This window comes from Euleptes europaea, chromosome 7 (genome assembly GCF_029931775.1).
Source record: "Euleptes europaea isolate rEulEur1 chromosome 7, rEulEur1.hap1, whole genome shotgun sequence".
Classification (NCBI taxonomy): Eukaryota; Metazoa; Chordata; class Lepidosauria; order Squamata; family Sphaerodactylidae; genus Euleptes; species Euleptes europaea.
The window spans coordinates 44,657,081-44,680,842 of NC_079318.1; the positions used below are offsets into that span (position 1 = coordinate 44,657,081).

Consider the following 23,762-nt stretch of genomic DNA (forward strand, 5'->3'; position numbering starts at 1 on the left):
CAGCTCCTTGTGTACTCTCCCGTCTTTTGTCCTGTGAGTGTTGCTCCTTGTTGTTCTTTGTGTTTTGTCCGTTGTTTTAGTGTGTTTTTTGGCTGGCTCTTTGATCCCCGGGGTTTTTCCCGCGGAGATTCAAAATGGCGGACGCAACGATTGAGAGGGAGGACGACCTCCTCTCAGTGACCGATTATCAACTTGGTCTCGTGCAATCCGTCTCTAAGGAGCCGATTTCTTCCAATGCCCGCGATTGCGGTGCCTTAGGAAGTGAGGGGCAGGAGCCCCCTGGCCCAGCCCCGGAGGAAGCTGCCAAGCCTAAAAGGTCGCGCAAGCCGGCATCGGCAAGAAGGGCCGCTCCGGCTCTTCAAGCGTTTAAAAAACGCAAGCGCGGCCACAAGGTAACTTCTTCCCCGAGAGCCGGGAAGAAAATCCCCGCCTCCTCGGTCGCAGCTGATCCTGCTCGGGACGCGGATGCCTCAGGATCCTCGTCTGTTCCTCTCACGTCGCCCTGGACGTCGGGAGCGGGTAATGTTCCCTATGCAGGTTGTGCCCCCTTCCATTTGGCGGCGGGCGGCTTTTTACCCCCCTCCTTCCCTCCGGGCGGCCATTTTGGATCCTATCCTTCTATGGGCGGCCATTTTTCTTCTGGCCTCGTGGCTGCTAACTTACAGCCGGTAAACCCAGATGCGGGGGGCCCTTTCCCACCTCACTCTAGTGGTAAGTTGCTTACTAGGGAGGAGGCGGATGAATTAATTAATGTTGCCCTCCAAAGACAATGGATGGCCTTTCAAGCCCACCAAAGCCGCTCTCAGGTCCTGGCAGGGCAGGGTACAGTGGACTCACCTACCTCTTCTTCTAGTAGATCTCATTCTACAGGAAGAGGAATCGATTCCTCTCAAAATAAGAGTCCTTCTACCATCCCTCAGTGGCCTACCAAGGCAGCCTTAAAAACCCAGGTCTTGGTTCAGGATGATGATTCCCAAGCCTCCTCTCATGAATCGGATCAGGAGAAAGAGGAGGGAGAATTTGAAACTGATGACGAGGAGGTCTCCCCTGAGGAACCTCAGGTTCGTCTGTTTAAGGATGAGGATTACCAATCCCTCCTGGCAAAAGCCATTTTAGCTCTAGACCTTTATGAGGAATCTTCTGAGCCTGAGTCTTCTCAACCTAAACTAAAACGAGGTATTGCTGAATGTTTCCCTCGCCAAACTGTTAAACACAATTTGGTTCCGTTCCCTGAATTTTTTCTTAAGGCAGTGCATGATGAGTGGAGCAATCCATCTGCAAGCAGACAAACTCCTCCATCTATTAAAAAACTTTACACCCTTGCTCCTCATGCCATGAGCCTTCTAAAGGTTCCACTGGTTGATGCTCCTATAGTGGACTTACAATCCCCGGGTCTCGTGCCTGAGGATGGTCTGGGATCCCTCAGGGATCAGTTAGATAGAAAGGCAGAAGCTCTTACCAGAAAAGCCCATGAGAACGCTGCCCTGGCTATCCAGGCCAGCGCAACTACCTCCATATTCGCCAGAGCCTCCTTTCTTTGGGTTAAAAAGATCCTTCAACTAATTCCACCCGATCAGCAGAGAGTAATTGGGGGCTTAGAGAGGGTACAAGCTGCAATTACCCTAATGGCAGACGCTTCCCTAGACACTATGTCTTTTACTGCACGTTCCATGGCATCCATGACTCAGGTTCGGCGGGCCTTTTGGCTCAGGGCCTGGCCTGCAGACTTTAAGGCTAAGACAAATTTGATGGCCTATCCTATCCAGGAGGGCCGTCTCTTTGGAGACAGATTACAAAAAATTTTAATAGAAACTAAAGATAAGAAACATGTTATGCCAAAACAGTTCAAGAAAGACCCTAGAGTACCAGGGTTTCAGTCCTTTCGGTCTCCCAGATCACAAACCAAGCCTCGCTTCGATTTCAGGAGAGGTTCCTGGGGTTCCTCCCGTCCCTTTCGTAGGGGGGGTAGATTCTCCAAATGTCAGAATCAACAGTCTCGTGCCGAAAGAGGGGATAAATTTCCAAAATCTAATCCCCAGTGACGCCAATCTAATACCAGTGGGGGGGAGGCTTCTGTTCTTCAGTTCCAGGTGGGCAACCTCGAAGCCGGATCGATGGGTCTCTCAGGTCATATCCTCGGGATACCTTCTGGAATTCACCTCCCTCCCGAAGGATCGTTTTATTCGGTCTCCAGTTCCCATCAACACGGAGAAGTTCAACAGAACTGTAAGAGCTATCCAGCACCTTCTTTCTATCCAGGCTATAGAACAGGTCCCCACTCTCGAGAAGGGCCTGGGAGTATATTCCTTCTTTTTCACAGTCCCAAAAAAGAACGGGGACTGGAGAGCCATCCTAGATTTAAAGTACTTGAACAGACGGATGGCTCGGAAACATTTCCGCATGGAAACGGTAAAATCTATTGTGGAATCCCTACTCCCAGGTACCTTCATGACAGCTGTGGACCTGACCGAGGCCTACCTGCACGTGCCCATTCACTCCTCCCACAGACGCTTCCTGCGGTTCACTTTCGCCCAGAACCATTATCAATTCAGAGCCCTGCCCTTTGGTTTAGGTCCCGCCCCCAGAGTCTTCTCCAAAATTTTAGTTACACTCATTGCCAGGCTCAGACAGGAGGGTATCCAGGTACATCCGTACCTGGACGACATCCTGATCTGTGCACGTTCAGAAGCTCAGTCCAGACAGCACACAGCCAGAGTAATCCAGGTCCTTCAGGATCACGGGTTTCTCATAAATTTTCCCAAAAGTTCTCTATCCCCCTCACAAACAATGACGCATCTGGGAGTTCGTATCGATTCTTCCCGCAATGCAATCTCTCTATCCCAGGAACGCATTCTAAAATTGAAACATGCCGCACTCTCTGCAGCCAGAGCCAAGAAGGTCAAACTTATGTTCCTAGCCCATCTTCTTGGACTAATGATCTCATGTATAGGGATCGTCCCGTGGGCGCGTTTCCACTCCAGACCCTTGCAATGGCAAATTCGTCCGTACCAGAAGGACATAGCCATGAAGAGAGACAGAACAATCCCTCTCTCCCAGGAAGCACGCAGCAGTCTCAGGTGGTGGTCAGATCAGGGGAACCTATCCAAAACCACCCCTTATATTCACAAGGACCCCATTCAGATAGTTACAGATGCCAGTATGCAGGGTTGGGGAGCCACCCTGTTGTCTCACTCAACCCAGAGCAAATGGTCCAAAGGGGAAGCCTCCTTACACATCAATATTCTGGAACTAAGGGCTGTAAAGTTAGCTCTCATGACCTTCGCCCCCCTCATCAGAGGTCAACATGTCTTAATTCGGACCGACAATATTGCCACGAAAGCCTATCTAAACAAACAGGGAGGCTCTCGATCCTCCTCCCTTCATCGGGAGGCAGTTCAAATTTTTTCCTGGGCACAAACAAACGTCAAATCCATTCGGGCGGAGCACATCAGGGGTGTGCTGAACCTTCAAGCGGACAGCCTAAGCAGGCAGTTCGCAGACGAAGGGGAATGGTCCTTAGACCAAGCGGCCTTCTCGCAGGTTACTACTATCTTCGGAGAACCTCTGGTAGACTTATTCGCTACCGCAGAAAACTGCAAGGTAAGCAGGTTCTTCACCAGATTCTACCATCCAGCAGCCGAAGGCGTAGACGCCCTTCTAAGTCCTTGGCCTCAGGGCCTGCTCTATGCCTTTCCCCCCCTTCCCATTCTTCCCAAGGTCCTGAGGAAAGTCAGGCAGGAGCATGCCCAGGTTATCCTAATAGCCCCCTTCTGGCCTCGACGTCCTTGGTTTGCCACCCTGCGTCAAATGTCTGTTCAGAAACCATGGCCAATTCCGACTCAATGGGGCACGTTGCGCCAAGGTCCACTGGTACATGCAGACCCCCAGTGGTTCTCTTTGACCGCCTGGCGCTTGAGAGGGGACACCTTTTAGAGAAAGGGTACTCTAAGGACGTGGTAGACACCATAATTGAAGCACGTAAGCCCTCAACAAGGCGCATTTATAACACCTCTTGGAAAGCCTTCGTTCGTTGGGCCAAGCGTAAAAAAGTGGATCCTCTGCAACCAGAGGTTCAACACATTCTTGAATTTTTACAGGAAGGTCTTAGGCTCAAGCTCTCTGCTTCCACCCTAAGAAGACAAATAGCGGCCATTTCCACTGTTATCCCTGTGCTAGAGGGTGTTCCCACAGCAAGGCACCAGCACATTCTCGCCTTTTTAAAAGGAGTCAGTCAAACACAACCTCCTGTTGCTCATAGATTCCCTTCCTGGAGTCTCAATTTGGTACTCAATGCCCTTACCAAGGCCCCGTTTGAACCGCTAAGATCGGTCCACGTTAAATTTCTTCGCATGAAGGTTCTGTTTTCAGTTTCTATTACGTCTGCCAGAAGGGTATCAGAGATCAGAGCCCTTTCAATTCGCAAGGGTCTATGCACCTTCCATAAGGATAAGGTGGTCTTAATTCCAGATCCTACCTTCTCTCCTAAGGTTAATTCCCAGTTTCATAGGAGACAGGAAATAAACCTCCCTTCCTTTTGCCCTAACCCATCAAATTCTGTAGAAAGATCCTGGCATAAGTTAGATGTGCGTAGGGCTCTTCACATTTATATAGAAAGAACACAGCAATTCCGTTTATCAGACTTCTTGTTTATTGGAATTAGCAATCCAAGGAAGGGAATGCGGATGTCGGCTTCGGCTATCAGCAGAACCCTTAGACTTTGCATTGTTCAGGCCTACAAGGCCTCTGGGATCTCTGTTCCTGAAGGTATTACAGCGCACTCTTTACGTAGCGCGGCTACCTCAGCGGCCTTTGACCATCAAGCCCCAGTTGAGGAGATATGCAGGGCCGCTACCTGGTCGTCAGTTTCTACGTTTGTAAAGCACTATAAGATAAACACATGGTCCTCGGCCCAAGCTGCCTTTGGTCGTAGGGTTTTGCAGCATGTAGTGGAATAGAGTGCCTTCCCTCCCATTTCAGAGCTCCTGGAGGTCCCGCTAATCCAAGACGCTGGAGCCTCAGTAGGAGAACGGAGCATTGTTTACTCACCGTGAATGCTCCTTCTCTTCTGAGGCGAAGGCGTCTTGCCCGCCCGGCACAGTTGATTTTTGGTTTTCATCGTTATGTGTGTTGGTCATGTGTTGTTATCAAGGAGCTTCGTTCGTTCCTGTCTGTTGGTAGCTTTGCAAGTTTGAACTGAGATATTGCAGGCTATTTCCCGCCAACGGGCAGACAGGAAGTTCAAGATCTTAGTCCTGCCTACCCGGATGATGCAAGGAAATAACCCGCTAATCCAAGACGCCTTCGCCTCAGAAGAGAAGGAGCATTCACGGTGAGTAAACAATGCTCCGTTTAAGAATGTTCAGAGGCCTAGTCAAACTTGGGTTTAGTAGCAGCCTTAGTCTTGTGAGATGAATATTCTCTTTTTAAAGTCTTAGGATCTTATGCAGTGTGATAGCATATGTTTTCTCAAAGTACTTCATAGATACTTATGAAACGTTGGAGGTTTCTTTTTGCACATAGACCAAATTGTTCTCGATATTTTTATGCAAAGTGGTTCTAGGAAATCGCATAGGCTCTGTATTAATGTGAGTCCCTTTTCTTTGAGTTAATTGTCAATTATTAAAATCAAACAGTTCAAAATGAGTAGAAGATTTAAAAGGAAAAGTTTTATAAGAAGGTTGTAAGCACAAAAAGCATATGTTTAAATATCTTATACAATTATTCAGTGAATAAGGGTAACCTGAAATTAATAATTTTATGTACATTGGCTCTCCGTGTCTTTCCTGTGGTCCAGTTGGTTCTCTTACCAGAAGGCTACTGATGTTTCCAAAGTTGCAACTTTTAACATTAGTATTAAATGGTAACTAGAAAGCACAGGTGTTATTGAATGGTGTGGAAACATTGCACATAATACTATCAAGACTGACAGGTATGTGAATGGAAAAAATGTTATTTATTGAACTTCTATCCCACTCTCTATCCCAGCCAAGGCCAGGCTCAGAGCGGCTAACATCCATTAAAACATCTTACAGTAATCAAATATATCATATGCAAAATAACTTCAATCTCTATTAAAATCAACATACCCTAATAATAATAAAATTAATTGAAGCCCGTACATCTTCTAAACATAGCTGTTTGAGGAAACTTGTCTGAAATATGTTTAGCAGAGAAAAAGCATTTTTATGATAGCTATGGGAAGTTTTCGATTTTGTATAGAAATGTTTTTCTAGTATTTCAGTTTACATAGGGAACGCCCTTATTTGCACCAGAACAACTAACATATAGCCATATCTCTCAGAGAATTAAATACTGTAATTCTCTTTTGGCCCGTTTTCTTATAGCTTGTGATTAAGTGTGCAGCAATAATGAGCCAGTCTTCAAATGAACAGATAATTAATGTGTTCCATCAAACTGTTTGTATAGAGCAGTGGTTCCCAACCTTTTTCGAGTTGTGACCCCCTTTTACAATTGCCAAGTAACCTGCGACCCCCGCCACATTTGCAAGCCATAAAATGACATTTTCAATAGGATAAAGAAAACACATTAAAAGCTTTATCTGGGTGATTGTGCTGCTAAAAGCTAAAATGATTAAACTGCGGCTATCATGGGAAGACAAGACTCACTGGAAAAGACAATAACGCTAGGAAAAGTTGAAGGCAGCAGGAAAAGAGGAAGACCCAACATGAGTGACGCGGAAGCCAAGCGGATTAGCAGTCTTGTCCAGGATACCCATCAGAAAGTCCACGGCCACATAGAAAAGTGTAGTTTATTTGTACAGTGCAGAAATATATACAGATACTCCTTTCACACTCTCCGCTCATAACATCCCGCATAGAACTGCGGTTTCACTTCATTATATACACCTGGTGGTTGCAGCCACCAATCACAGTAGACATCCAATTGTCCTGGTATTGCTACTGCATTGCATCAGCCACCTGGCTCTAACTGGATCAGGCCAGCTTTCTCTAGCTCCCCAGGTACTTTCCAGGCTGATTACATCATCCTTAGATCTCTCTGATCTAACCTGCACCTGTCAAACTATCTGACAGACTTGTAATCTTGACAATGAGATAGATAGATTCAATCAAGGAAGCCACGGCCTTCAGTTTGCAAGCCACGAGCAAGGCTGGTCATGATAGGACATTTTGGAGATCCCTAATTCTGAACTCAGAGGCTACTTGATGGCACACTGTGCACATGGACAGGCCCTCCACTCTTGTGGTCCCCCACCCCACAGGGCGTAAAAATCAGGCTCTTTGGGGAAGGCCAAGGCTGTCAGATGAAGGAAAGAAATGAAGGAAGGAAGGAAGGAGAGAAAGAAAGAAGGAAGAAAGGAAGAAAGAAAGATTGGACAGAGGTAGTCTGGAGGGGGGCAGGCCGGCAGCGGGCCGACGAAGGGAAGCCACCTCCGCCCGACTCGCCTCACCTCCCACCCACCCTGGAAATGGCCCTCAGGTTCGCACGCCCTTTCAAGCTGATCCGCCCGCAGCGACCCCCTGTCCTTCCCCCGCGCTGGATCGCAGCCAGAGGAATCCCGCCCCTGCCCGGATGGCTGCGCGCTTGGCAGGACTGGGGGAGCCTGTTAATGCCGCCCTGGAAAGCAACACCCTGGGCGGGGGGCTGACTGGGAGAGACAGAGATGCCCACGTGGGTTTGGGCCCCCTCTTTTCCAGACAAGCCCTTTCACGCATTGCCAGGAAGCGGAACTTTGGCCCTCCGGCTGCCACCATCACTCCCCCCCACCGTTTCATATCTGCCTCGTCAAACTATTTATTGATGTCTCTATACTATAGATAATAACGTGGCGACGACCCCCCCAGAAAACACTTCGCGACCCCCAAGGGGGTCGCGACCCACAGGTTGGGAACCACTGGTATAGAGGTTGTTGAATATACTGTCAGAACCCAGTGCTTGGACCAGTTTACTCTCTGCAGGAGGCTACAGTAGTCTTGGTTTTCTGTAGTGATTCTTGCCTCTTTCTGTGCCATTCCTGCTTTTTGATTGGAGTCAATGAAGTGGTAGAAGACCAGGTGTCTAATAGACACCACACTGGTTTCTAACAGCCATTCAGTATTGATGAAGGGAGATCCATAAAATCAGGAACCCTCTAACAACCATTGGATTTGAACTTTTGAAATTTTCTCTTACAGAACTGGGAGCGATCTCTGATTTGCTCCTCATCCCATCCCCTAAGAGCAATATTTTAGAGAACCTAGTGGGCTGCAGCCGGAGTAGGGAGGCCAGAAAGTTCCATTACGCCTTCTTTCTGTGGAAAGTTACTGCTGGATCTGGGCTTAAATTGTGAATACTGAAGTAGTACACTAAGGTTTTAAAACATAAAAACATATCACTACCTCCAGCTCTCTATTGACCATTATTTTAATATATGCCTTCTATTTGAGCCAAGGAAATACCTCCACATGGTTTGGGACACTATAAGAAAAATCTCGGTCTATGAAAAGGAGTGGCTTCACATGTTGGTCAGAACACTCAAGGAATATTGTCAGATAGGAAGGATTTCCTTACATTTCTTTCTTCAGTAGAGTAGTTTCAGAGGGTAACTGTGTTGGTCTGCAGTAGAATAGTTAGATTCTAGTCTGGTAGCACCTTAGAGAGTTTCAGGGTGTAAGCTTTTGAGAGTTAAAGCTGTTGAGAGTCTGATGAAGGGAGCTTTGACTCTCAAAAGCTTACGCCCTGAAACTCTTATTGGTTTGTAAGGTGCTACCGGACTCAAATCTAACTGTTCAGTAGAGTAGGCATTGGAAGAGCCGGTTAAATGAAGAAACATGCATTCATACATAACCATGAATAGCAGGAATTTTGGGTAGTTTCAAGTAGAAAACTGGAATTTACAGCTCTTTTGACCAAGAATCTCTGTGCAGTAATGACCATTTATAACTCTGAGCATGTGGGATAATTTTAGAAATTCTTGCTCCAAATTAAATATTCAAAATCATATGCTAAAGGCAACCTGAATGCATGGGTTCATGATTTCTGATGCTCTACTCTGACTTAACATGCAGTAGCATATGTATTGACTACTGAAGCATGATGTTTGAGAGTCCTCACTGTTACCTAAATGCAATTGAAGTATCTCCCCACTGTTACACACTTTCATTTGCTGCAGATATTTATTATAATTATTTTGTGCCTTTTTTCTCTTCCCCCCCTTTCCCTGCATAAACAGGTGTAAGGTTTTAGCAGATGTTTAGCCTTGAAGTAGAGAACTATGTTGTAAATGTATTTATCAAATTTCATCCCAAAATCTCAGTGTTCCAGGGATACAGACAAACAAATATCATTCCAAATGGGCTTCTTAAAGCAAAGGTCTCAGTTTGCTTTGCCAGTGGAAAAGAACTATTATGCCAGACGTTTTGGGGATTTTAAATATACTAGAACAGAACAGAATTTCATGCCCTTGTAAAATTTTCATTTTATTTTGAATTCCATCAGTTGGTTTTCCAATTCTTCTTATGAAGCCATAGTTATTTTGATAAAATAGTGCAAAACTCACAAATTAAGAGCTTGCAAGTAGTTACCTTTATCTGCTATCATTTCTTATGTCTAGCATGCAGAAGTAGAACATAAAATCCTTCAAACATTTCAGCTTCTGTGGTTGTTAGCAATACAGGGCTGTTCAATGTCAATGTTTGGAGTGCAAAAGGGAAAAAAAAACTTCTGGATGTGGTCAGAGCATGGATGACTCTGGCCAGATCATGCATTTTGAGGATTGTCTATAGCTGGTATATCAGCCAAAGCTGATAAAACATACTACAGTACATGTCACAGTTGAGAACTGAGCCTCCAGCTGTAGGCCAGGATCAAACAACATCCCCAAGCTACGAACCTGTTCCTTAAGGGGGAGTTCAGCCCTGTTCAGGACAAGCTGACTCCTCAATCCCCGACCAGCGTTTTCATGGCCAACAGCACTTCAGTCTTGTCTGGACTGAGCTTCAGTTTATTGGCCCTCATCCATCCCATTACCTACTCCAGCTACCTGTTAAGCTCTTCTGCACAGCCACCTGACTCAGCTGTTAAGGAGAAACAGAGCTGGGTGTCATCTGCATTATGGTGGCACTTCACTCTAACTCACCTGATGATTTCTCCAGGTGGTTTCATGTAGATTTTAAACAACATGGGTGACAAGGTGTATCCCTGAGGGGGATTCCACAGCATAAATGCCACAGGGCTAAGTTTTATCACCTTTCTGGAATCAGCGAGTCAAGTAAGAGCAGAGCTACCAAAGCATGCCGTCCCCTACTCCTAATTAGGCCAACCTCTTCAGAAGCATACTGTGGTCTATTGTACTGAAAGCCTTTAAGAGGTCCAGGAGAATCAACAAGGATGTCCTCCCCTGTCACACTCACTGTGATCATTTGGAAGCCATTTCTGCCTCAAATCCAGCACTTAGAAATTCAGAACACAAAGGGATACAAAAATCTATTGCAAGAAGGGGCAATGTGTTCCACAGCATTTAAAGTTAAATACATTAGCAGAGCTAGGAAATAGGGAGACCGGGTGGACGGATCCACCAAATTATACAATGTTAGCTTCAATATATTGCACAGAGAATTATCACAAACCATCTCATACCAATTAAGTATAATAGTAAAAGAAGGCGTGATATAAAAATAAAACCAAGTGCTGTTTTATGCAATACCATAATCAGCAGAATAAGTTGTATAAACAGATGTGATAGAGAAAGGACTGCCTATTCTGGTTTATATGAAGGCAGGCTGTTTATGGAAACTGTAGAGGACACAATAAACAAGGACTTCAGAAAATGCAGTTTTCAGTGCCAGAAAATTTCATCAAGCATCTTTACAATGAATTCCACTCTATTTATATTTGGTACAGAGTTACTAATTTTGTAATTCTCAGTTCATTACAGGCTTGGCTGCCATGTATTACAAAGATGACTTTTATCCTTTCAGTCGAAGGAAAACTATTTAAGCGAGTAACTTTCCCACGAACATGGGCTGGAAGAGCACGAGCATGCTTTTCACTTTGTTGAAAATTTAGACTTCATTCAGGTGTCTTAACCAGCTGAAGTTAAGTGAAGAAGGTCACGGTTGCTGTGCTTGTGCATTCCCCTTGTTCCTCCACTTTTGCTCTCCCTCGCGTATGCAGAGCTTAAAGGCCAGAACCACCTAGTTTTAACACACTCCAGTTCACCATGATGGCAGTGCAGGTTCCTCAGCAAATGGGGTCTTAAACTGGGATTTAACCGAAAGCCCGACATGCAAGAGGAACAGGGAAGTGGGAGGAGCTAAGGGAGTACATGAGCACTGCTACATGCTAGTGGGCGAAAATGCATGGTCGCTTTAGCCTCCTTTATTCCCTGTTTCAGCCAGGATTCAGCCAGGATCGAACGCTCGTTCGGCGAAACGCATGCGTTCGATCTTGGATGAATCCTGGCTGAAATGGAATAAAGGAGGCTAAAGCGACCATGCGTTTTCGCCCACTGTTTTCATGCCCCATCTCAGTTTAATTACAGCTTCTCATTATTTCTGAATGCAGCTGATATAAAAGAAGCAGTGTAGATTCTGAGTGATGAGGAGATTAATGTATTTACTCAAAAGGAAGATAACCTTGAATATAAGACAGCTCTCTTAAAGATGTTACATACCCCTAAAAAAGTTTTGTTATTGGACATAAGTGTAACTTATATGCAGATTTTTTTATGGCACATCTGGGGAAAAGCCTAGTCTTTCATTTGAGTAAATACTATATTTCAGAGGGTTGGGTAGTACCAGTTTTTCTACTGTTGCAATATCACATACCTTCACTCACAGATGTTGACACTCTCTATTTGTTGGGGAAAGTATGTGAAGTATGATTCTGAAAGAGTGAAAACAGATCAAGAACCATTAAAACTGGGAAGCAAGTTTATGGCTTTTGTTTTTCTTTTAACCTTGGTTTAAATAACATTTGGTTATCTATCTGCCAACGCTGCAGACTGTAGGGTTTTTCCTCATCTGCTAGACAGAAAATCGGCAGCCACTTCTATCAAAGCCTTGTGTGTATGTGTGTGTGTGCGTGCATGCACGCACACTCACACTCTATCTCTTTTGGAATGTGTTTGTGTTTCTGTGAGGGCTTGCTTCCCTTCCCTTCCCATTTCCTTTTTCTTTTGTGTACTGTTGTTCCTTTGACAGCTTGAGCTTGTGAATGAAATTATTCTCACTCCCTTTTTTAATTTAAAATGATGCTTTCTGGAAAATGTAGGTTTCCCCCCCTCCTTGTTTTTCTTATGACGTAATCATATTAAAGAGCAAGGCTGCAGAGAAGAAATCCTCACACTTCAGTGCTATCGTACTGGACTGCAGCAGCATTTGCAGAACTCGAGCCTGACGGTGTTAGTGTCTGTGTTTAATCGTGAAGAGCCTGTGGCCATTTTATGTGGCTCCCTTTCTATTGTAAGTTGCTTTGTCAAATTCACAGTTTCACTGAAGATCTGTCAAGAAGTCAGTCTTATGAATGGATTCGGTACACATCCAGCAGGATGTCAGAAATAGTTCTTCTATCCTCCCTTTCTGGCTATGAAGCATAGTCTGGGCTGACTCTTCTGCCCCTTGTTATATATTTATTTTATTTGTGTACGTTATTTATAGTAGTCTGCCGTTCTCACTGGGACTCAAGGTGGATTACACAGAGTGAGTTAATGCAATCAACAAGATGGGACATTCAATAGTGAAATAGGATTTGGGTTGTAGAACCAACCAGAAACCTAAAAAACCAGAACTGAAGCAAAGCTTAAGTGTTAACATGACCCATTAAATGATGCAAAATTGTATGGTAGAATTCAGCTTATAGCAACCTGTACACAGTAGTATAGACCAGAGTCGCTAATAAATTGTCCAAGTAACTTTATGAATCATTTCATGCAGTGCTATGCTATTGCCTTCATAGAAAAGCCCGCTTGAATAAATCAGTTTTGCACAGAATCAATCACAGAATAAATCACAGAAAGCCAGGAGAGTGGGATCCTTCCTGACTTCTTCAAGCAGACCATTCCACAAGGTGGGGGCCACAGCAGAGAAGGCATGTTTATGGGCAGTTGTTGATTTTGCCCATTTGCAGCTTGGCACCAGCAGAAGGCTCTGCTCAGATGAGTGAAGCTGTCGTGGTGGAGCATAGGGGGAGAGATACGCATAAATGAGTATCCAAGGCCATGAAGAGCTTTGTATGTGATAACTAGTATTTTAAATTGAGCCTGGTAACTGATGGGTAGCCAGTGGAGTGACTGCAGTAACATGCATGCTCCATCTAGTTCCCGATAATAGCTGAGTTGTGGCATTCTGTACCAGCTGGAGTTTCTGAATTGATTTTGAGGGAAGACCAATGTACAGTGCACTGCAGTAGTCTAGTCTCAATGTCACCGTGGCAGTTATCCAGGTAGCTGGATCAACTGTATCCAGGTAAGGACCCATTTTTCAAGCTAGGCTGAGTTGAAAGAAAGCCTTTTTTTTTTGCAGTTGCATTAACTTGCTTCCCCATCAATAATGTTGCTGGGTCCAATATAACCCCGAGGCTCTTAACTGAATCACAAGGGTCAGCTGAACCCCATCAAAAGTGGGGAGCATAATGTCCTTCAAGACCTCTGCCTTCCCAACCAGCATTACTCCATTCTTTTGTTGTTCTCATCTATTTCTTTACACTGGTTATTATAATAGTTCTCTTTGTCTCTACATGCTAGTTGCTGGAACACTGCATTTAGACTTTTGATTCTGTTTCTGTCACCTTTTACTTCTCATTTATCTTTAGCAATTTTAAGAGTTTCCTCAGTCATCCATCAAGATTTTTTATTTCTTTTGGTTGCAGGAATAGTCTTGCACATTCCTACTTGATAATATCTCTCGTTTAAACCCATAGTTCTGGTTCACATTCACTTGAGCTTAGTAATGAAAATCTGTTCTTTACATGATCTTTAAACTTTTCAGGAATGTTGCTTAGTAATTTTGGCACTATGAAGGCTTTGGTGTTTTTCTTCAGCTTTATTCTAATTTTTGATATTAACAATTTATGGTCTATACCACAGTTGGCTTCTGGTCTTAGCAGAGAGAATAGAGCTTCTCCATCTTATTCTTCCAATTATGCAATCTATTTGATTTCTATATTGACTATCTGATGATGTCCACATATACAATCATCTGTTTGATTGCCTGAAATGAGTTCGCAATGAGCAAATTTTTGTCTTCACAGAATTCTGAGTCGCTCCCCTGCTTCATTTCATGCTCCTAGCCCAAATCTTCCAACAATATTGGATTCTGCTTTGTTTCCTACTTTTGTGTTCCAGACACCTATGATTGTCAGCATATCTTGTGTAGGTATGTGATCAGTTTCTTCCTGGACACTTGCATAAAAGCTTTCCATTTTGTCCTCATCAGCATCTGTAGTTCGGGCATAAACTGGAATGATAGATTTGTTGATAGGCTTTCCCTGAAGCCTGACTGATATTATTCTGTCAGACTTTGCATTATAGCTCCTGACTGTCTGTGCTACATCTCGCTTCACTATTAATGCAACTCTGTTTCTTCTGTTTTTGTCATTTCCTTAATAAAACACTTTCTAATTTTCTGGCTGAAAATGTCAAATCCAGTCCACTTTAGTTCACTCACTCTGAGGACTGAAATGTTAAAACTTTCCATTTCTAATTTTAAACGCTCCGTTCTAATTTCAAGCTTACCTTGATTCATGCTTCTCATGTTCCACGTTCCTATTATATGCGTCAAACAGCCTTGGACTTTTGCATCCTTTTGCATCCATTGACATCAACAACTGAACGTCCTTTTGGCTTTAGTCCAGTTGTGTCATTATGAATAGTGCTACTTGTACTTGTCCTCCACTCTTCCCCCACTAGCTGATTGAGTGCCATCCAACCTGTGGGAACCATCTTCCAGCACTATATCTTTTTCATTTTGAATTGTCTCATAGGGTTTTTGAGCTAAAGGTTGGTCATAAGAGGTTTACTATTGCCTTCTTCTGCGCAGTAGTAACCTTGGTTAATTGAAGTGTCACTGCCGTTGTCTACGAAAGATCCTCTGCCAGTGTCACCTTCCACTACTGCTGCTGCCCAGTTGCTACTCTTCAAAGATTCCTCCACCCTCATCATCATTGGAACTGTCTGTTCTCATGACTACCACTTAATTTATCTGCTGTCTGGTAATGATAAGGCTGTTACTCTATCAGTAGTTCACTACTTAACAGCCGCTTTGAAGATACGCCAAAAGTTATAATCAAGCTATGCCTAAATGCTCATTTTCATACAGGCGCTCTTTTTGCACTGGAACTTTCTGTTCTCATTGCTAATGTACAGTATTTCAACTACTTTATGTGTTAAGAACAAAAATTATATGTAGAATCTGCTGGATCAGAGCAGTGGTCCATCTAGTCCTGCTGTTTCCAACAGCAGCCAACCAGTTGCTCTGGAGGTGCAAAAAATAGGCTTACATAGTGTAACCGGGGGCCCTAACCACCGGTTATGTGATCTCTATGTGTTCCAAGTTCCAAACACCCAACTAGCAAATGAACTTCTGGAATGAAACTCATTCATATGTTTGGTATCATTGGCAAACTTGGCTGTTTCATTACTTATCCTAGTTTCCAGATAATTTATAGACAAATTGAACAGCACCAGTTTCAGTACTGTCCCTTGTGAGACTCTACTGCTTGCTTCCTTCCAGTGTGAGAACCGTCCATTTATTCCTACTCTCTGCTTTCTGTTGTCGAACCAATTTCTAATGTATTTGCTTGGGCATTTTTGCTGAGTGGAACTATGGGAGACTGTCTTGAAAATATTTTCTTCTTGGTTTTGTGGCAATAAAATTGCTAGAAGTGAACACAGCTGGCAAATGATTATGTCCATGAATGATAAGGCATATATAACTGAACCGAAGTCTTAAGTACATGGAACTGAAATGACCACACATTCTTCTGTTTATTCTTCTTACTGTTTTGTCTTTATGATTTCAAACTGTATACTGTAAGCTCCTTGGGGTAGGGACCTACTGTCTTGTCTTGCACCCTGGAAACACCATGCACACTGATGTAACATTATTATTAGCAAAATGACCTCTCAGTCATAGAAAGTGTTCAAAAATAAAATTTCCAGGGAATTAATTATTCTTGTGCTATCTGTGTCTTTACAGAACCCTTGAGTCTTATATTGCCTTGTCTGTTTGTTATGAAAAGTAATCTAAACATGACTTAAGATATTTTTATGTCTGCACCAAAAATAATCAGCAGTCACACAGACATTCTAAATAGCAACATTTGTTAAAAAATCAGTATTCTTTCTGGAAACCTCTGAATATTTTGAAGTTCATACTTAGAGACTAAAGCTCTGTCCTTATACTGAGCTGCTTCCAGCTGAAAATGTGGTATTTGGGGAAAGTAGGCTATTCTGGTTTGCTGATACATGGCATATTTGAAAAAAACATTCCTGTGTCTTAAAAAAACACAACAAACCCCTAATATCTGAATGGCCATGAGATGTGAAAGAACTTTTAAGCAGAGTAGAAAGCACAACTAAAACAAGTATTCTTACCAGTTCCCTCTAAACCCATCTTAGTTTATAATTGAACTGTACTTCAAACCTGCATGTAGTTTACGTTTGAGCAGATGTAGATTTATCTCTTGTAAAGTATTCCACGGCGTTTACCATAAAGGTTTCATTTTCCTTAGGGGTTGAATGTTAATGTTTCCACCTTTCCATTTACTGGGATCTTACAATGATCATATTCACTAGAATTCAGGACTCTTGTATCTTTTCAAAATTATATAGAAGAAATAACTGCTTAAACTTCCGTTTTTAACATGCCTATTAAAAGTACCAGGGCCAGGACTTTTGCATCTGGTCACTCAGCGATATGACTGAGTAATACAATCCTAGTTAAATTCATAGGAGCCTACCTGTGATTAGAAGTTTTGCTGTACAAGTAACTATGTTTTATAAGAACATCATTAATTCTTATGTAAATCATAGACTTGGGGCAGCCAGTTCTTGTGAATTGAAGGCCTGAAGTGCAAAAGGCAACATTTACTACACAAAAGGACATGAAGGGTCATGAAGTTTAAAGACCAAATTAGCAATCCTCAGTAGATCTGCTCAGAATTCTACTCAGGTCAAGAGATGTGAAGGCCAGGGGGGGGGGGGGGAGAAAAAGCTGCTTCCCCCATGATTTTTTGTTGTTGGAATGAATGAGATGAAAGACAAGGTTTTACTCAAAATGTGCTCTATGAATTTTGTGTGTGTACAGCAATAGATAATTTTTATGTCTACTGTACAGATATATTTTATTTTCACTATTTGTTTAAATGTAAATAATTTTGGCAACAATATGTGTAATAATATAATATTAAAGAATTCAGTGTTTTCAATTCTATAAAGTTTAAGTTTATCTTAAAATCCAGATATACTGATAGTTCTTGCTAGTGTGACTTCTTATACTTTATTTTGTTTACTACAGAATTTGTCTTTGACCTTCAACTTGTATTTTTTGCTTCCTCTCAGATGTCAAAAATTAAGAACCATGTTCTATGGTAGCATATATTTGAAAATTTTCTTTCAGAAAACAGAAACATTTATACTTTTAAATTGTATACATATGCCAAATAGTACAGATTTATATGCTAACTAACCCATTATAGATTATACATTTTATGTTGTTAAATGAGTTAAAGAAGTTTAGGTTTGATAGGAATGTAACTAATGCATATATTTCAATCCCCCCCCCCCCCCAAAAAAAAATTCTGGAAAAAATGTGCAAACAATTTCCTACTGTTGCAATTAGTTGGTCTTCAGGCAGGGGAGTCTTCAGGTACCTTGCAAGCTGATTCAACCTCGTACAGTTTTTTTTAAAGGGAAAGACTCACTTATTCTGAAAATCCAAGGCTCTGTGACAGAATCAACACACCTGGAGTAGTTTGGTCTTGTGTTAGGTGAGAGGAATGGCAATTTATATAATGCTTCTAGAAGTGTACATCCATCTAGGTCTTAACTTGAATATTACCAGTGACAACATACTATATGGATGCTTCATAGAATGTTAGAGAGACATCTCAAAGTTTTGTGTAGATCATCAGTTTTCACCACAAAACAAATGTAGATGCTCTGTATTAGTTTAAAACAGCATGTTATGCTGTACACATACACAATTGTATGCGCACAACTGTACTGAAATCTGAATCATAAACAGGCTTTAATTACTAATGCTACTTTGCTTCTTAAAATAATTGCCATTTTCCTTTTGTTTAGCCAAGCCTTTCACTTTTAAAGTGAAACAGATGCGACTGCATAAAGAAGACTTTGAAATCTTGAAGGTGATTGGCCGAGGAGCCTTCGGGGAGGTAAGAGTTGCTTTGAGCAGAGTGTCCTAGCAGTATTCTCTAGTAAAATGTTAGTGTACCTTGGAAACATAGTACCGGTATGTACAATGAAATCTTAGAGGATACATTTGGATGTAGTAACCATTGTATAGAGCTTCTGGTTACAAATTTACCTTCAGTTTATGCAGTGTTCTTTTTAATTGATGGTTAGCATTCTTCATTGACCAGGGGCATTATGGTGTAGCATTTGCTAGTGGCATTATATTGTCTTTTGTTTTAAAGGGCTTATGGATTGGAAATTGTTTATCTAAAAAATCAGTGTGCTTTTGAAAATCAGGAGCCCATTTTTTTCTTTTCAGCAAGAACCTTATTAATAGGCACTTCTTTTACTTTTGCGAGTACTCACTTTAAGTTTCCTTTTTTTTTGTTTTAGAGTGGCCATTTCCCAACATCTCCTAAATTTTAAAAGTGCTTTCCTGCTACTCTTCCATCTTATTGCCTTGTTACTCAGCTTTAAAGCGTACATTTATTTGTTTTGTGTTTGTAGACAATATTCGCAGCACAAACACACCTATGTGCTTGTTTCTGGATAAAATGTTTAACTCTTGATGTCTGAAGTGAGGATCAGCAAAAATTTAACAAAACATTGTTGCTGATTTTTGAATTGCCATATAGATTTCTTCTGATGTGAAATTTGAAGTGAAGTTATGGATTCTTCCTCATGTAAAAATGTTTGAGAAATTTCAAGGGGAAACAAAATTATTTGGATGATGGGCGCAGTTTCACAGGAGATTTGTGTACCTCTTTACTGATAATTTTATACAGAGTGGACTTCAAGTGTATTTATTTAAAATATTTAAAAGCAATTGGGACCTGAGGTAGGCAACAGATTAGAAACTGTAAAAAAAACATAAAACAAAAAAGCATCAAACTGTTAAGAGTGCCAGGAGAAACCTTGTAAATAATTTCTACGAAAGGCCCCTTCCCTAACAGTCAACAGATTACAGAAGTCATCAAGAGACTCCAAAGCCTCTCTTTAAAGTTCTGTGTTACAGACCTTAACAAAATTGCAAAAGATATGAGTCCTGGCAACACTTCCATCCCCTCTGCTTCTTCTCCCACCATGGTGCCCATCAAACCAAGCAGCCTCAGGGTGAGTCAGAAGCAATAGATACGAAGTGCCGCCACAGCCGGGTGGGGCTGGCCCCTTGACTTTTTTCTGGCCAGCCAAGGGCACTCTGTAAGAAAGCACTGGGCAGGCACCCCCTTCTGGAGAGCTTGCCTGGGCTGGTGGGTCAAATCTAAGTGCAAGTGGCTCAAGGATTGTGCTGCAACACGCAATGGGTGAGGTGGCTCTTCCTGCACATCTGTTGTTGGTCCTCCACAGTGTTGGCAGCCATGTTCCCAGTGACTCCAATGGTCAGTCAGCCCCTGATTTTATAACCCATAGCATAATTCCAAATGTATCGCTTCAAGAGACACTGATGCAATAAAGCTCTCCGAGGTAGTTTCCAAGACCAAATGAAAATCTCAGAAAAGTCATGTAAGATGCAGCGGAAACCTGGGTAGTACAGAGAGAGGGTGGCTTGTGTGCTCCCTTGGTGAAATTTTTGTTGTTGTTTTTGGAGCAAGACGGGGCAGCAGTGCAGTAACTGATTACAGACCTTCTTTGTTGTCCATCCTTCAGTTTGCAGGACTGTACATATTACAAGGAAAATCCCTGGGTTGCACCACAAGGTGTTCTTTAATTTAGAGAGGGGAAGGGACTGTTGCTGTTTCCTGTCTGTTGCACCTTACTCAGATAACAAGGTGTTGTTGTTTTTTTGTTAGTGTTCAAATGCATGTAAGCTAGAGTTGCCAGGTCCCTCTTCTCCTCCGGCGGGAGGCTGTTTTCGGAAAGCATGTGTGTGTGCACGCGCGTCACTTCCAGTTTAGAATCGGAAGTGCCGCCTCATAAAAGGCCTTTACCTCTTAGTTTGAGTGGTAAAGCGGCCCTTTGAGTGGGCCCTTTACCCTCAAACTAAGAGGTATAAGGCCCCTCACGAGGCGAAAAGTCCGGTTCTAAACTGGAAGTGACACTCATGGTATGTCCTCGTGCGTGCACATTTGCCCACCGACCCTCAGATGGTCAGCGGGCAGAGGGGTAAATTGCTGGGGGTTTGCCCGCCACCAGCGGGCACCTGGCAACTCTAATGTAAGCACTTCCTTGGAAATCCAAATGGGAACAAAGTTACTAACTCCTTAACATTCCTACCACCTGTAGTGTGTTTCCATTTAAACATTTGCTCATCCAAGAAGCAGTAGGAATCTGTTAGCTGATCCCACCCCCCATAACTGCCATTCAAATGTTTGACGAAGGAAAGGCAAATGTGTTGATGTACAAGTATACGAGAGAACTAACTTTGTGAGAGGCAGAAATGGTTTGAGAGCAAGCCAGACAGCATTACTGTTTGTGGGAAATGTGGAAAACAGTTGGAAGAAGGATTTTAGCCCCCCCCCCCCAACTAAAATCAAAATGTTTATATCAGCACATACCAGGAATTTTTAGCAAGCTGCTCATGGAGGAAAAATACACTTTTAAAAACATTAACTCTTCAGTTTTAATAAATCACAGGGACTAGACTTTTAGTATTTTTTAAAAAAAAGTATGACCATCACTTCCAAATATTGTATTTCTTTAACAGTTGATGGTTCTGGAACTTTTAAAGTGTATTTATGTGCTGGAGCATATTTAGTAAAAAGCATAATTTTTCTTTTTTGCTAGCACTGCGCAGACATTCACGGTACACATGGAAGGGTGTATTAACTCATGGCAACAGGACTTGCCTTTCCATATGTTGATCAGTGTATGTGTATAGTTGCATATACATGAAATTCTATGACATAAAGCCATGATTTCTATGTAGACCTTGCTGTTGGAGAAAGCATGTGTCATTGTGTAAATATATACTAGATTTGTTTACAGCCAATGTCACATTAGCTGTGGCATAACATATAGTATGAAAATTAATTTCTACAAAACAATGTAACATCTGCTTATTTGTCCTGTGAAATATTAATTTCTTCATGGTTCGAGTGCTATGTAAGTAATTTATTTTTACTTCAGCAGAGAGCTAATAAAGTGCTGTGTAACCTCTGGTGACTCTTAGTGAATGCTTTGGCTGTTTGGGGTAAAAAATAGATTGTTGCCAGTGGCATATTCCTTAAAAACACCAAGTTCTGGGAAATTTGTACCAGATGTAAATTGATGAGAAATGCATTAAGCATGACTGTTGCTGGTGAGAGACATAAAAATATTCAGAACAACTATGAAACTAAACAGCGTTGTCAGCTGTCCCCTCACTCTAATATATTCCTGGATTCTATTTTATTTTTACAAGTGTAAGATTGTGAAGGAAGCCAGCCCTGATTATTATACCATTGCAATTCTGGGAACTAATAATTATTCCATCCAATTTTTGGTGTTGCAGTTCCTGTCTTTCATTTGTAAATATAAATTCGCTGTGACTGAGTGGCTTGAGCTCCTGAAGAGCCTTTTATGGTTATGCTTTAATCAAGCTGTAGTGTTGTCATTTCTTTCTTTTTTCTTCCAAAATTGGCTGGCAGCCAGATTGGAGGTTGGAGATGGATGGGGAGAGTGCAGTTAGACTTAACTAGCCCACAGGATCAAGAGGATACCAATCTCTTTGAAAGCATTGTGGTGTGCAACAAAGGTGGAAACTTTGTTATGAGAGAAGTGTTTTAGCTTTGCATGCGAAGACAGTTCGGAATCAGTCGTGTGACTCTCAAAATGATATTTAATATTTTCTTACTGGGTGCAGAGGGTGTGGGATACTCCTGCATGATCAGCTACTGGGGCACTTAAATTCTGATTTCATGTTTTTGTCATATTTTGCAGAACCCGAAGTTAGACAAAATTGTTGGTTGATAACATTTGGCTTTGTGTACATGATAGATATACTTCTACTACTTATATGTGTGGCAGGCCTTTTATACCAGCGGAGGGGACCCACACAGCCTCTTATGATTTCAGGGAACCAGGTTTGTTTTAAGGTGTAAACCTTCTGCTCAGTTACAAGCCTTTAGGCTTTGGGTTCACTGGCGTGGGGTAGGTTTTGTGGCGAGCAAGTAGGACACAGAGATCACTGAGGCAGTCATTGTATGTAAATAATAAAGAAGATTTATTGATTTACTGGGTGGTTTTATAGAACATATCAGCAGCGCAGGCCTCCAGATAGTCATGTGGGGTCAGTACTACATATCTTTCCCAGATCAGCATTGCCTCTCCTAGAAACTGGGGCAGTGCTGGTCAGGGACGAGTGGAATTCTCCCCTTTGTTCCAGGGCCTGTGATGGTGTCACAAAAAGGAGCAGGGTGGCAGTATTTCCCTTTATGTGGATGTAACCAGAGTGTGGGAACTCTAGTGGCCAATCTACATGTAATGCAGAAAGTTATGGTAAAGAGAGGTTGTAGGATTCTGAACTGTACCACAGCAGGAAGAGGAAGATCACACTTATCCTCACAACAACCCTGTGAGGTAGGGTAGGCTGTGAGTGAATGACTGGTCCAGGAACTGTGTTCAGTTCTGGTAACCATATCGCAAAATTGATACTGCAGACTGATTAGGGGATTGGAGCACCATTCCATTGAGGAAAGGCTAGAGAGCCTGAGCCATTCCAGTCTAGAAAAAAGACATGTAAGGGGAGACATGATAGAAGTTAATATGATAGATGTTTATACACTTGTGCATGTGGTGGAGCAAGTGAGTTGATGAAGTTTTGCCTCCCTCTCCAGTTATACTAGAAATTGGGGACACTCAATAAAATTGTTGAGAAATAGGTTCCGGACAGACCAAAAGAAATACTTTTTATTTAACAAGTAATTAAACTGTGGCATTCACTGCCAATGGAGGTAGTGATTGCCACAAACATAGATAGTTTTAGAAGGGGGTTAACAGATTCATGGAGGAAAGGTCCATCAATAGCCAGTGGTGACTGATGAGAGCCTCTGTCTACAGAAGCAAGCATCTGAATACCAGTGTTGTGAGGGAGCAGCAGTGGAGGGCTTCAGCTTCTATGCCCTGTTTGTTTGGCCCTTCAGGGCAACTGATTGGCTGTTATGTTCAGCATGTTGGACTAGATGGTCTTATGTCACCCAGCAAGCTTCCATGGATGAATGGAGAGTCGCACCTGGGAGGGGCCATGGCTTAGTGGTAGAGCATCTGCTTGGCATGCAGAAGGTCCCAGGTTCAATCCCTAGCATCTCCAGTTAAAGGGACTAGGCAAGTAGGTGATGTGAAAGACCTTTCTCTGCCTGAGACCATGGAAAGCCGCTGCCAGTCTGAGTAGACAATACTTTGATGGACCAAGGGTCTGATTCAGTATAAGGCAGCTTCATGTGTCCCCCAGATCCTAGTCTGACATTCTAAC

At 42.6% G+C, this 23,762-nt stretch overlaps 1 protein-coding gene across 8 annotated transcripts in view; it reads left to right on the top strand.

The window, feature by feature from the left end:
- The window catches only part of CDC42BPA (CDC42 binding protein kinase alpha), a 190,097-nt gene that overhangs the window by 36,700 nt on the left and 129,635 nt on the right, over positions 1-23,762 (top strand). For all 8 annotated transcript variants that reach the window (XM_056853948.1, XM_056853941.1, XM_056853945.1 and 5 more), the window contains exon 2: positions 18,263-18,354. In XM_056853948.1, the coding sequence (XP_056709926.1) occupies positions 18,263-18,354 (92 nt within the window). The remainder of the gene's footprint in view (positions 1-18,262; positions 18,355-23,762) is intronic.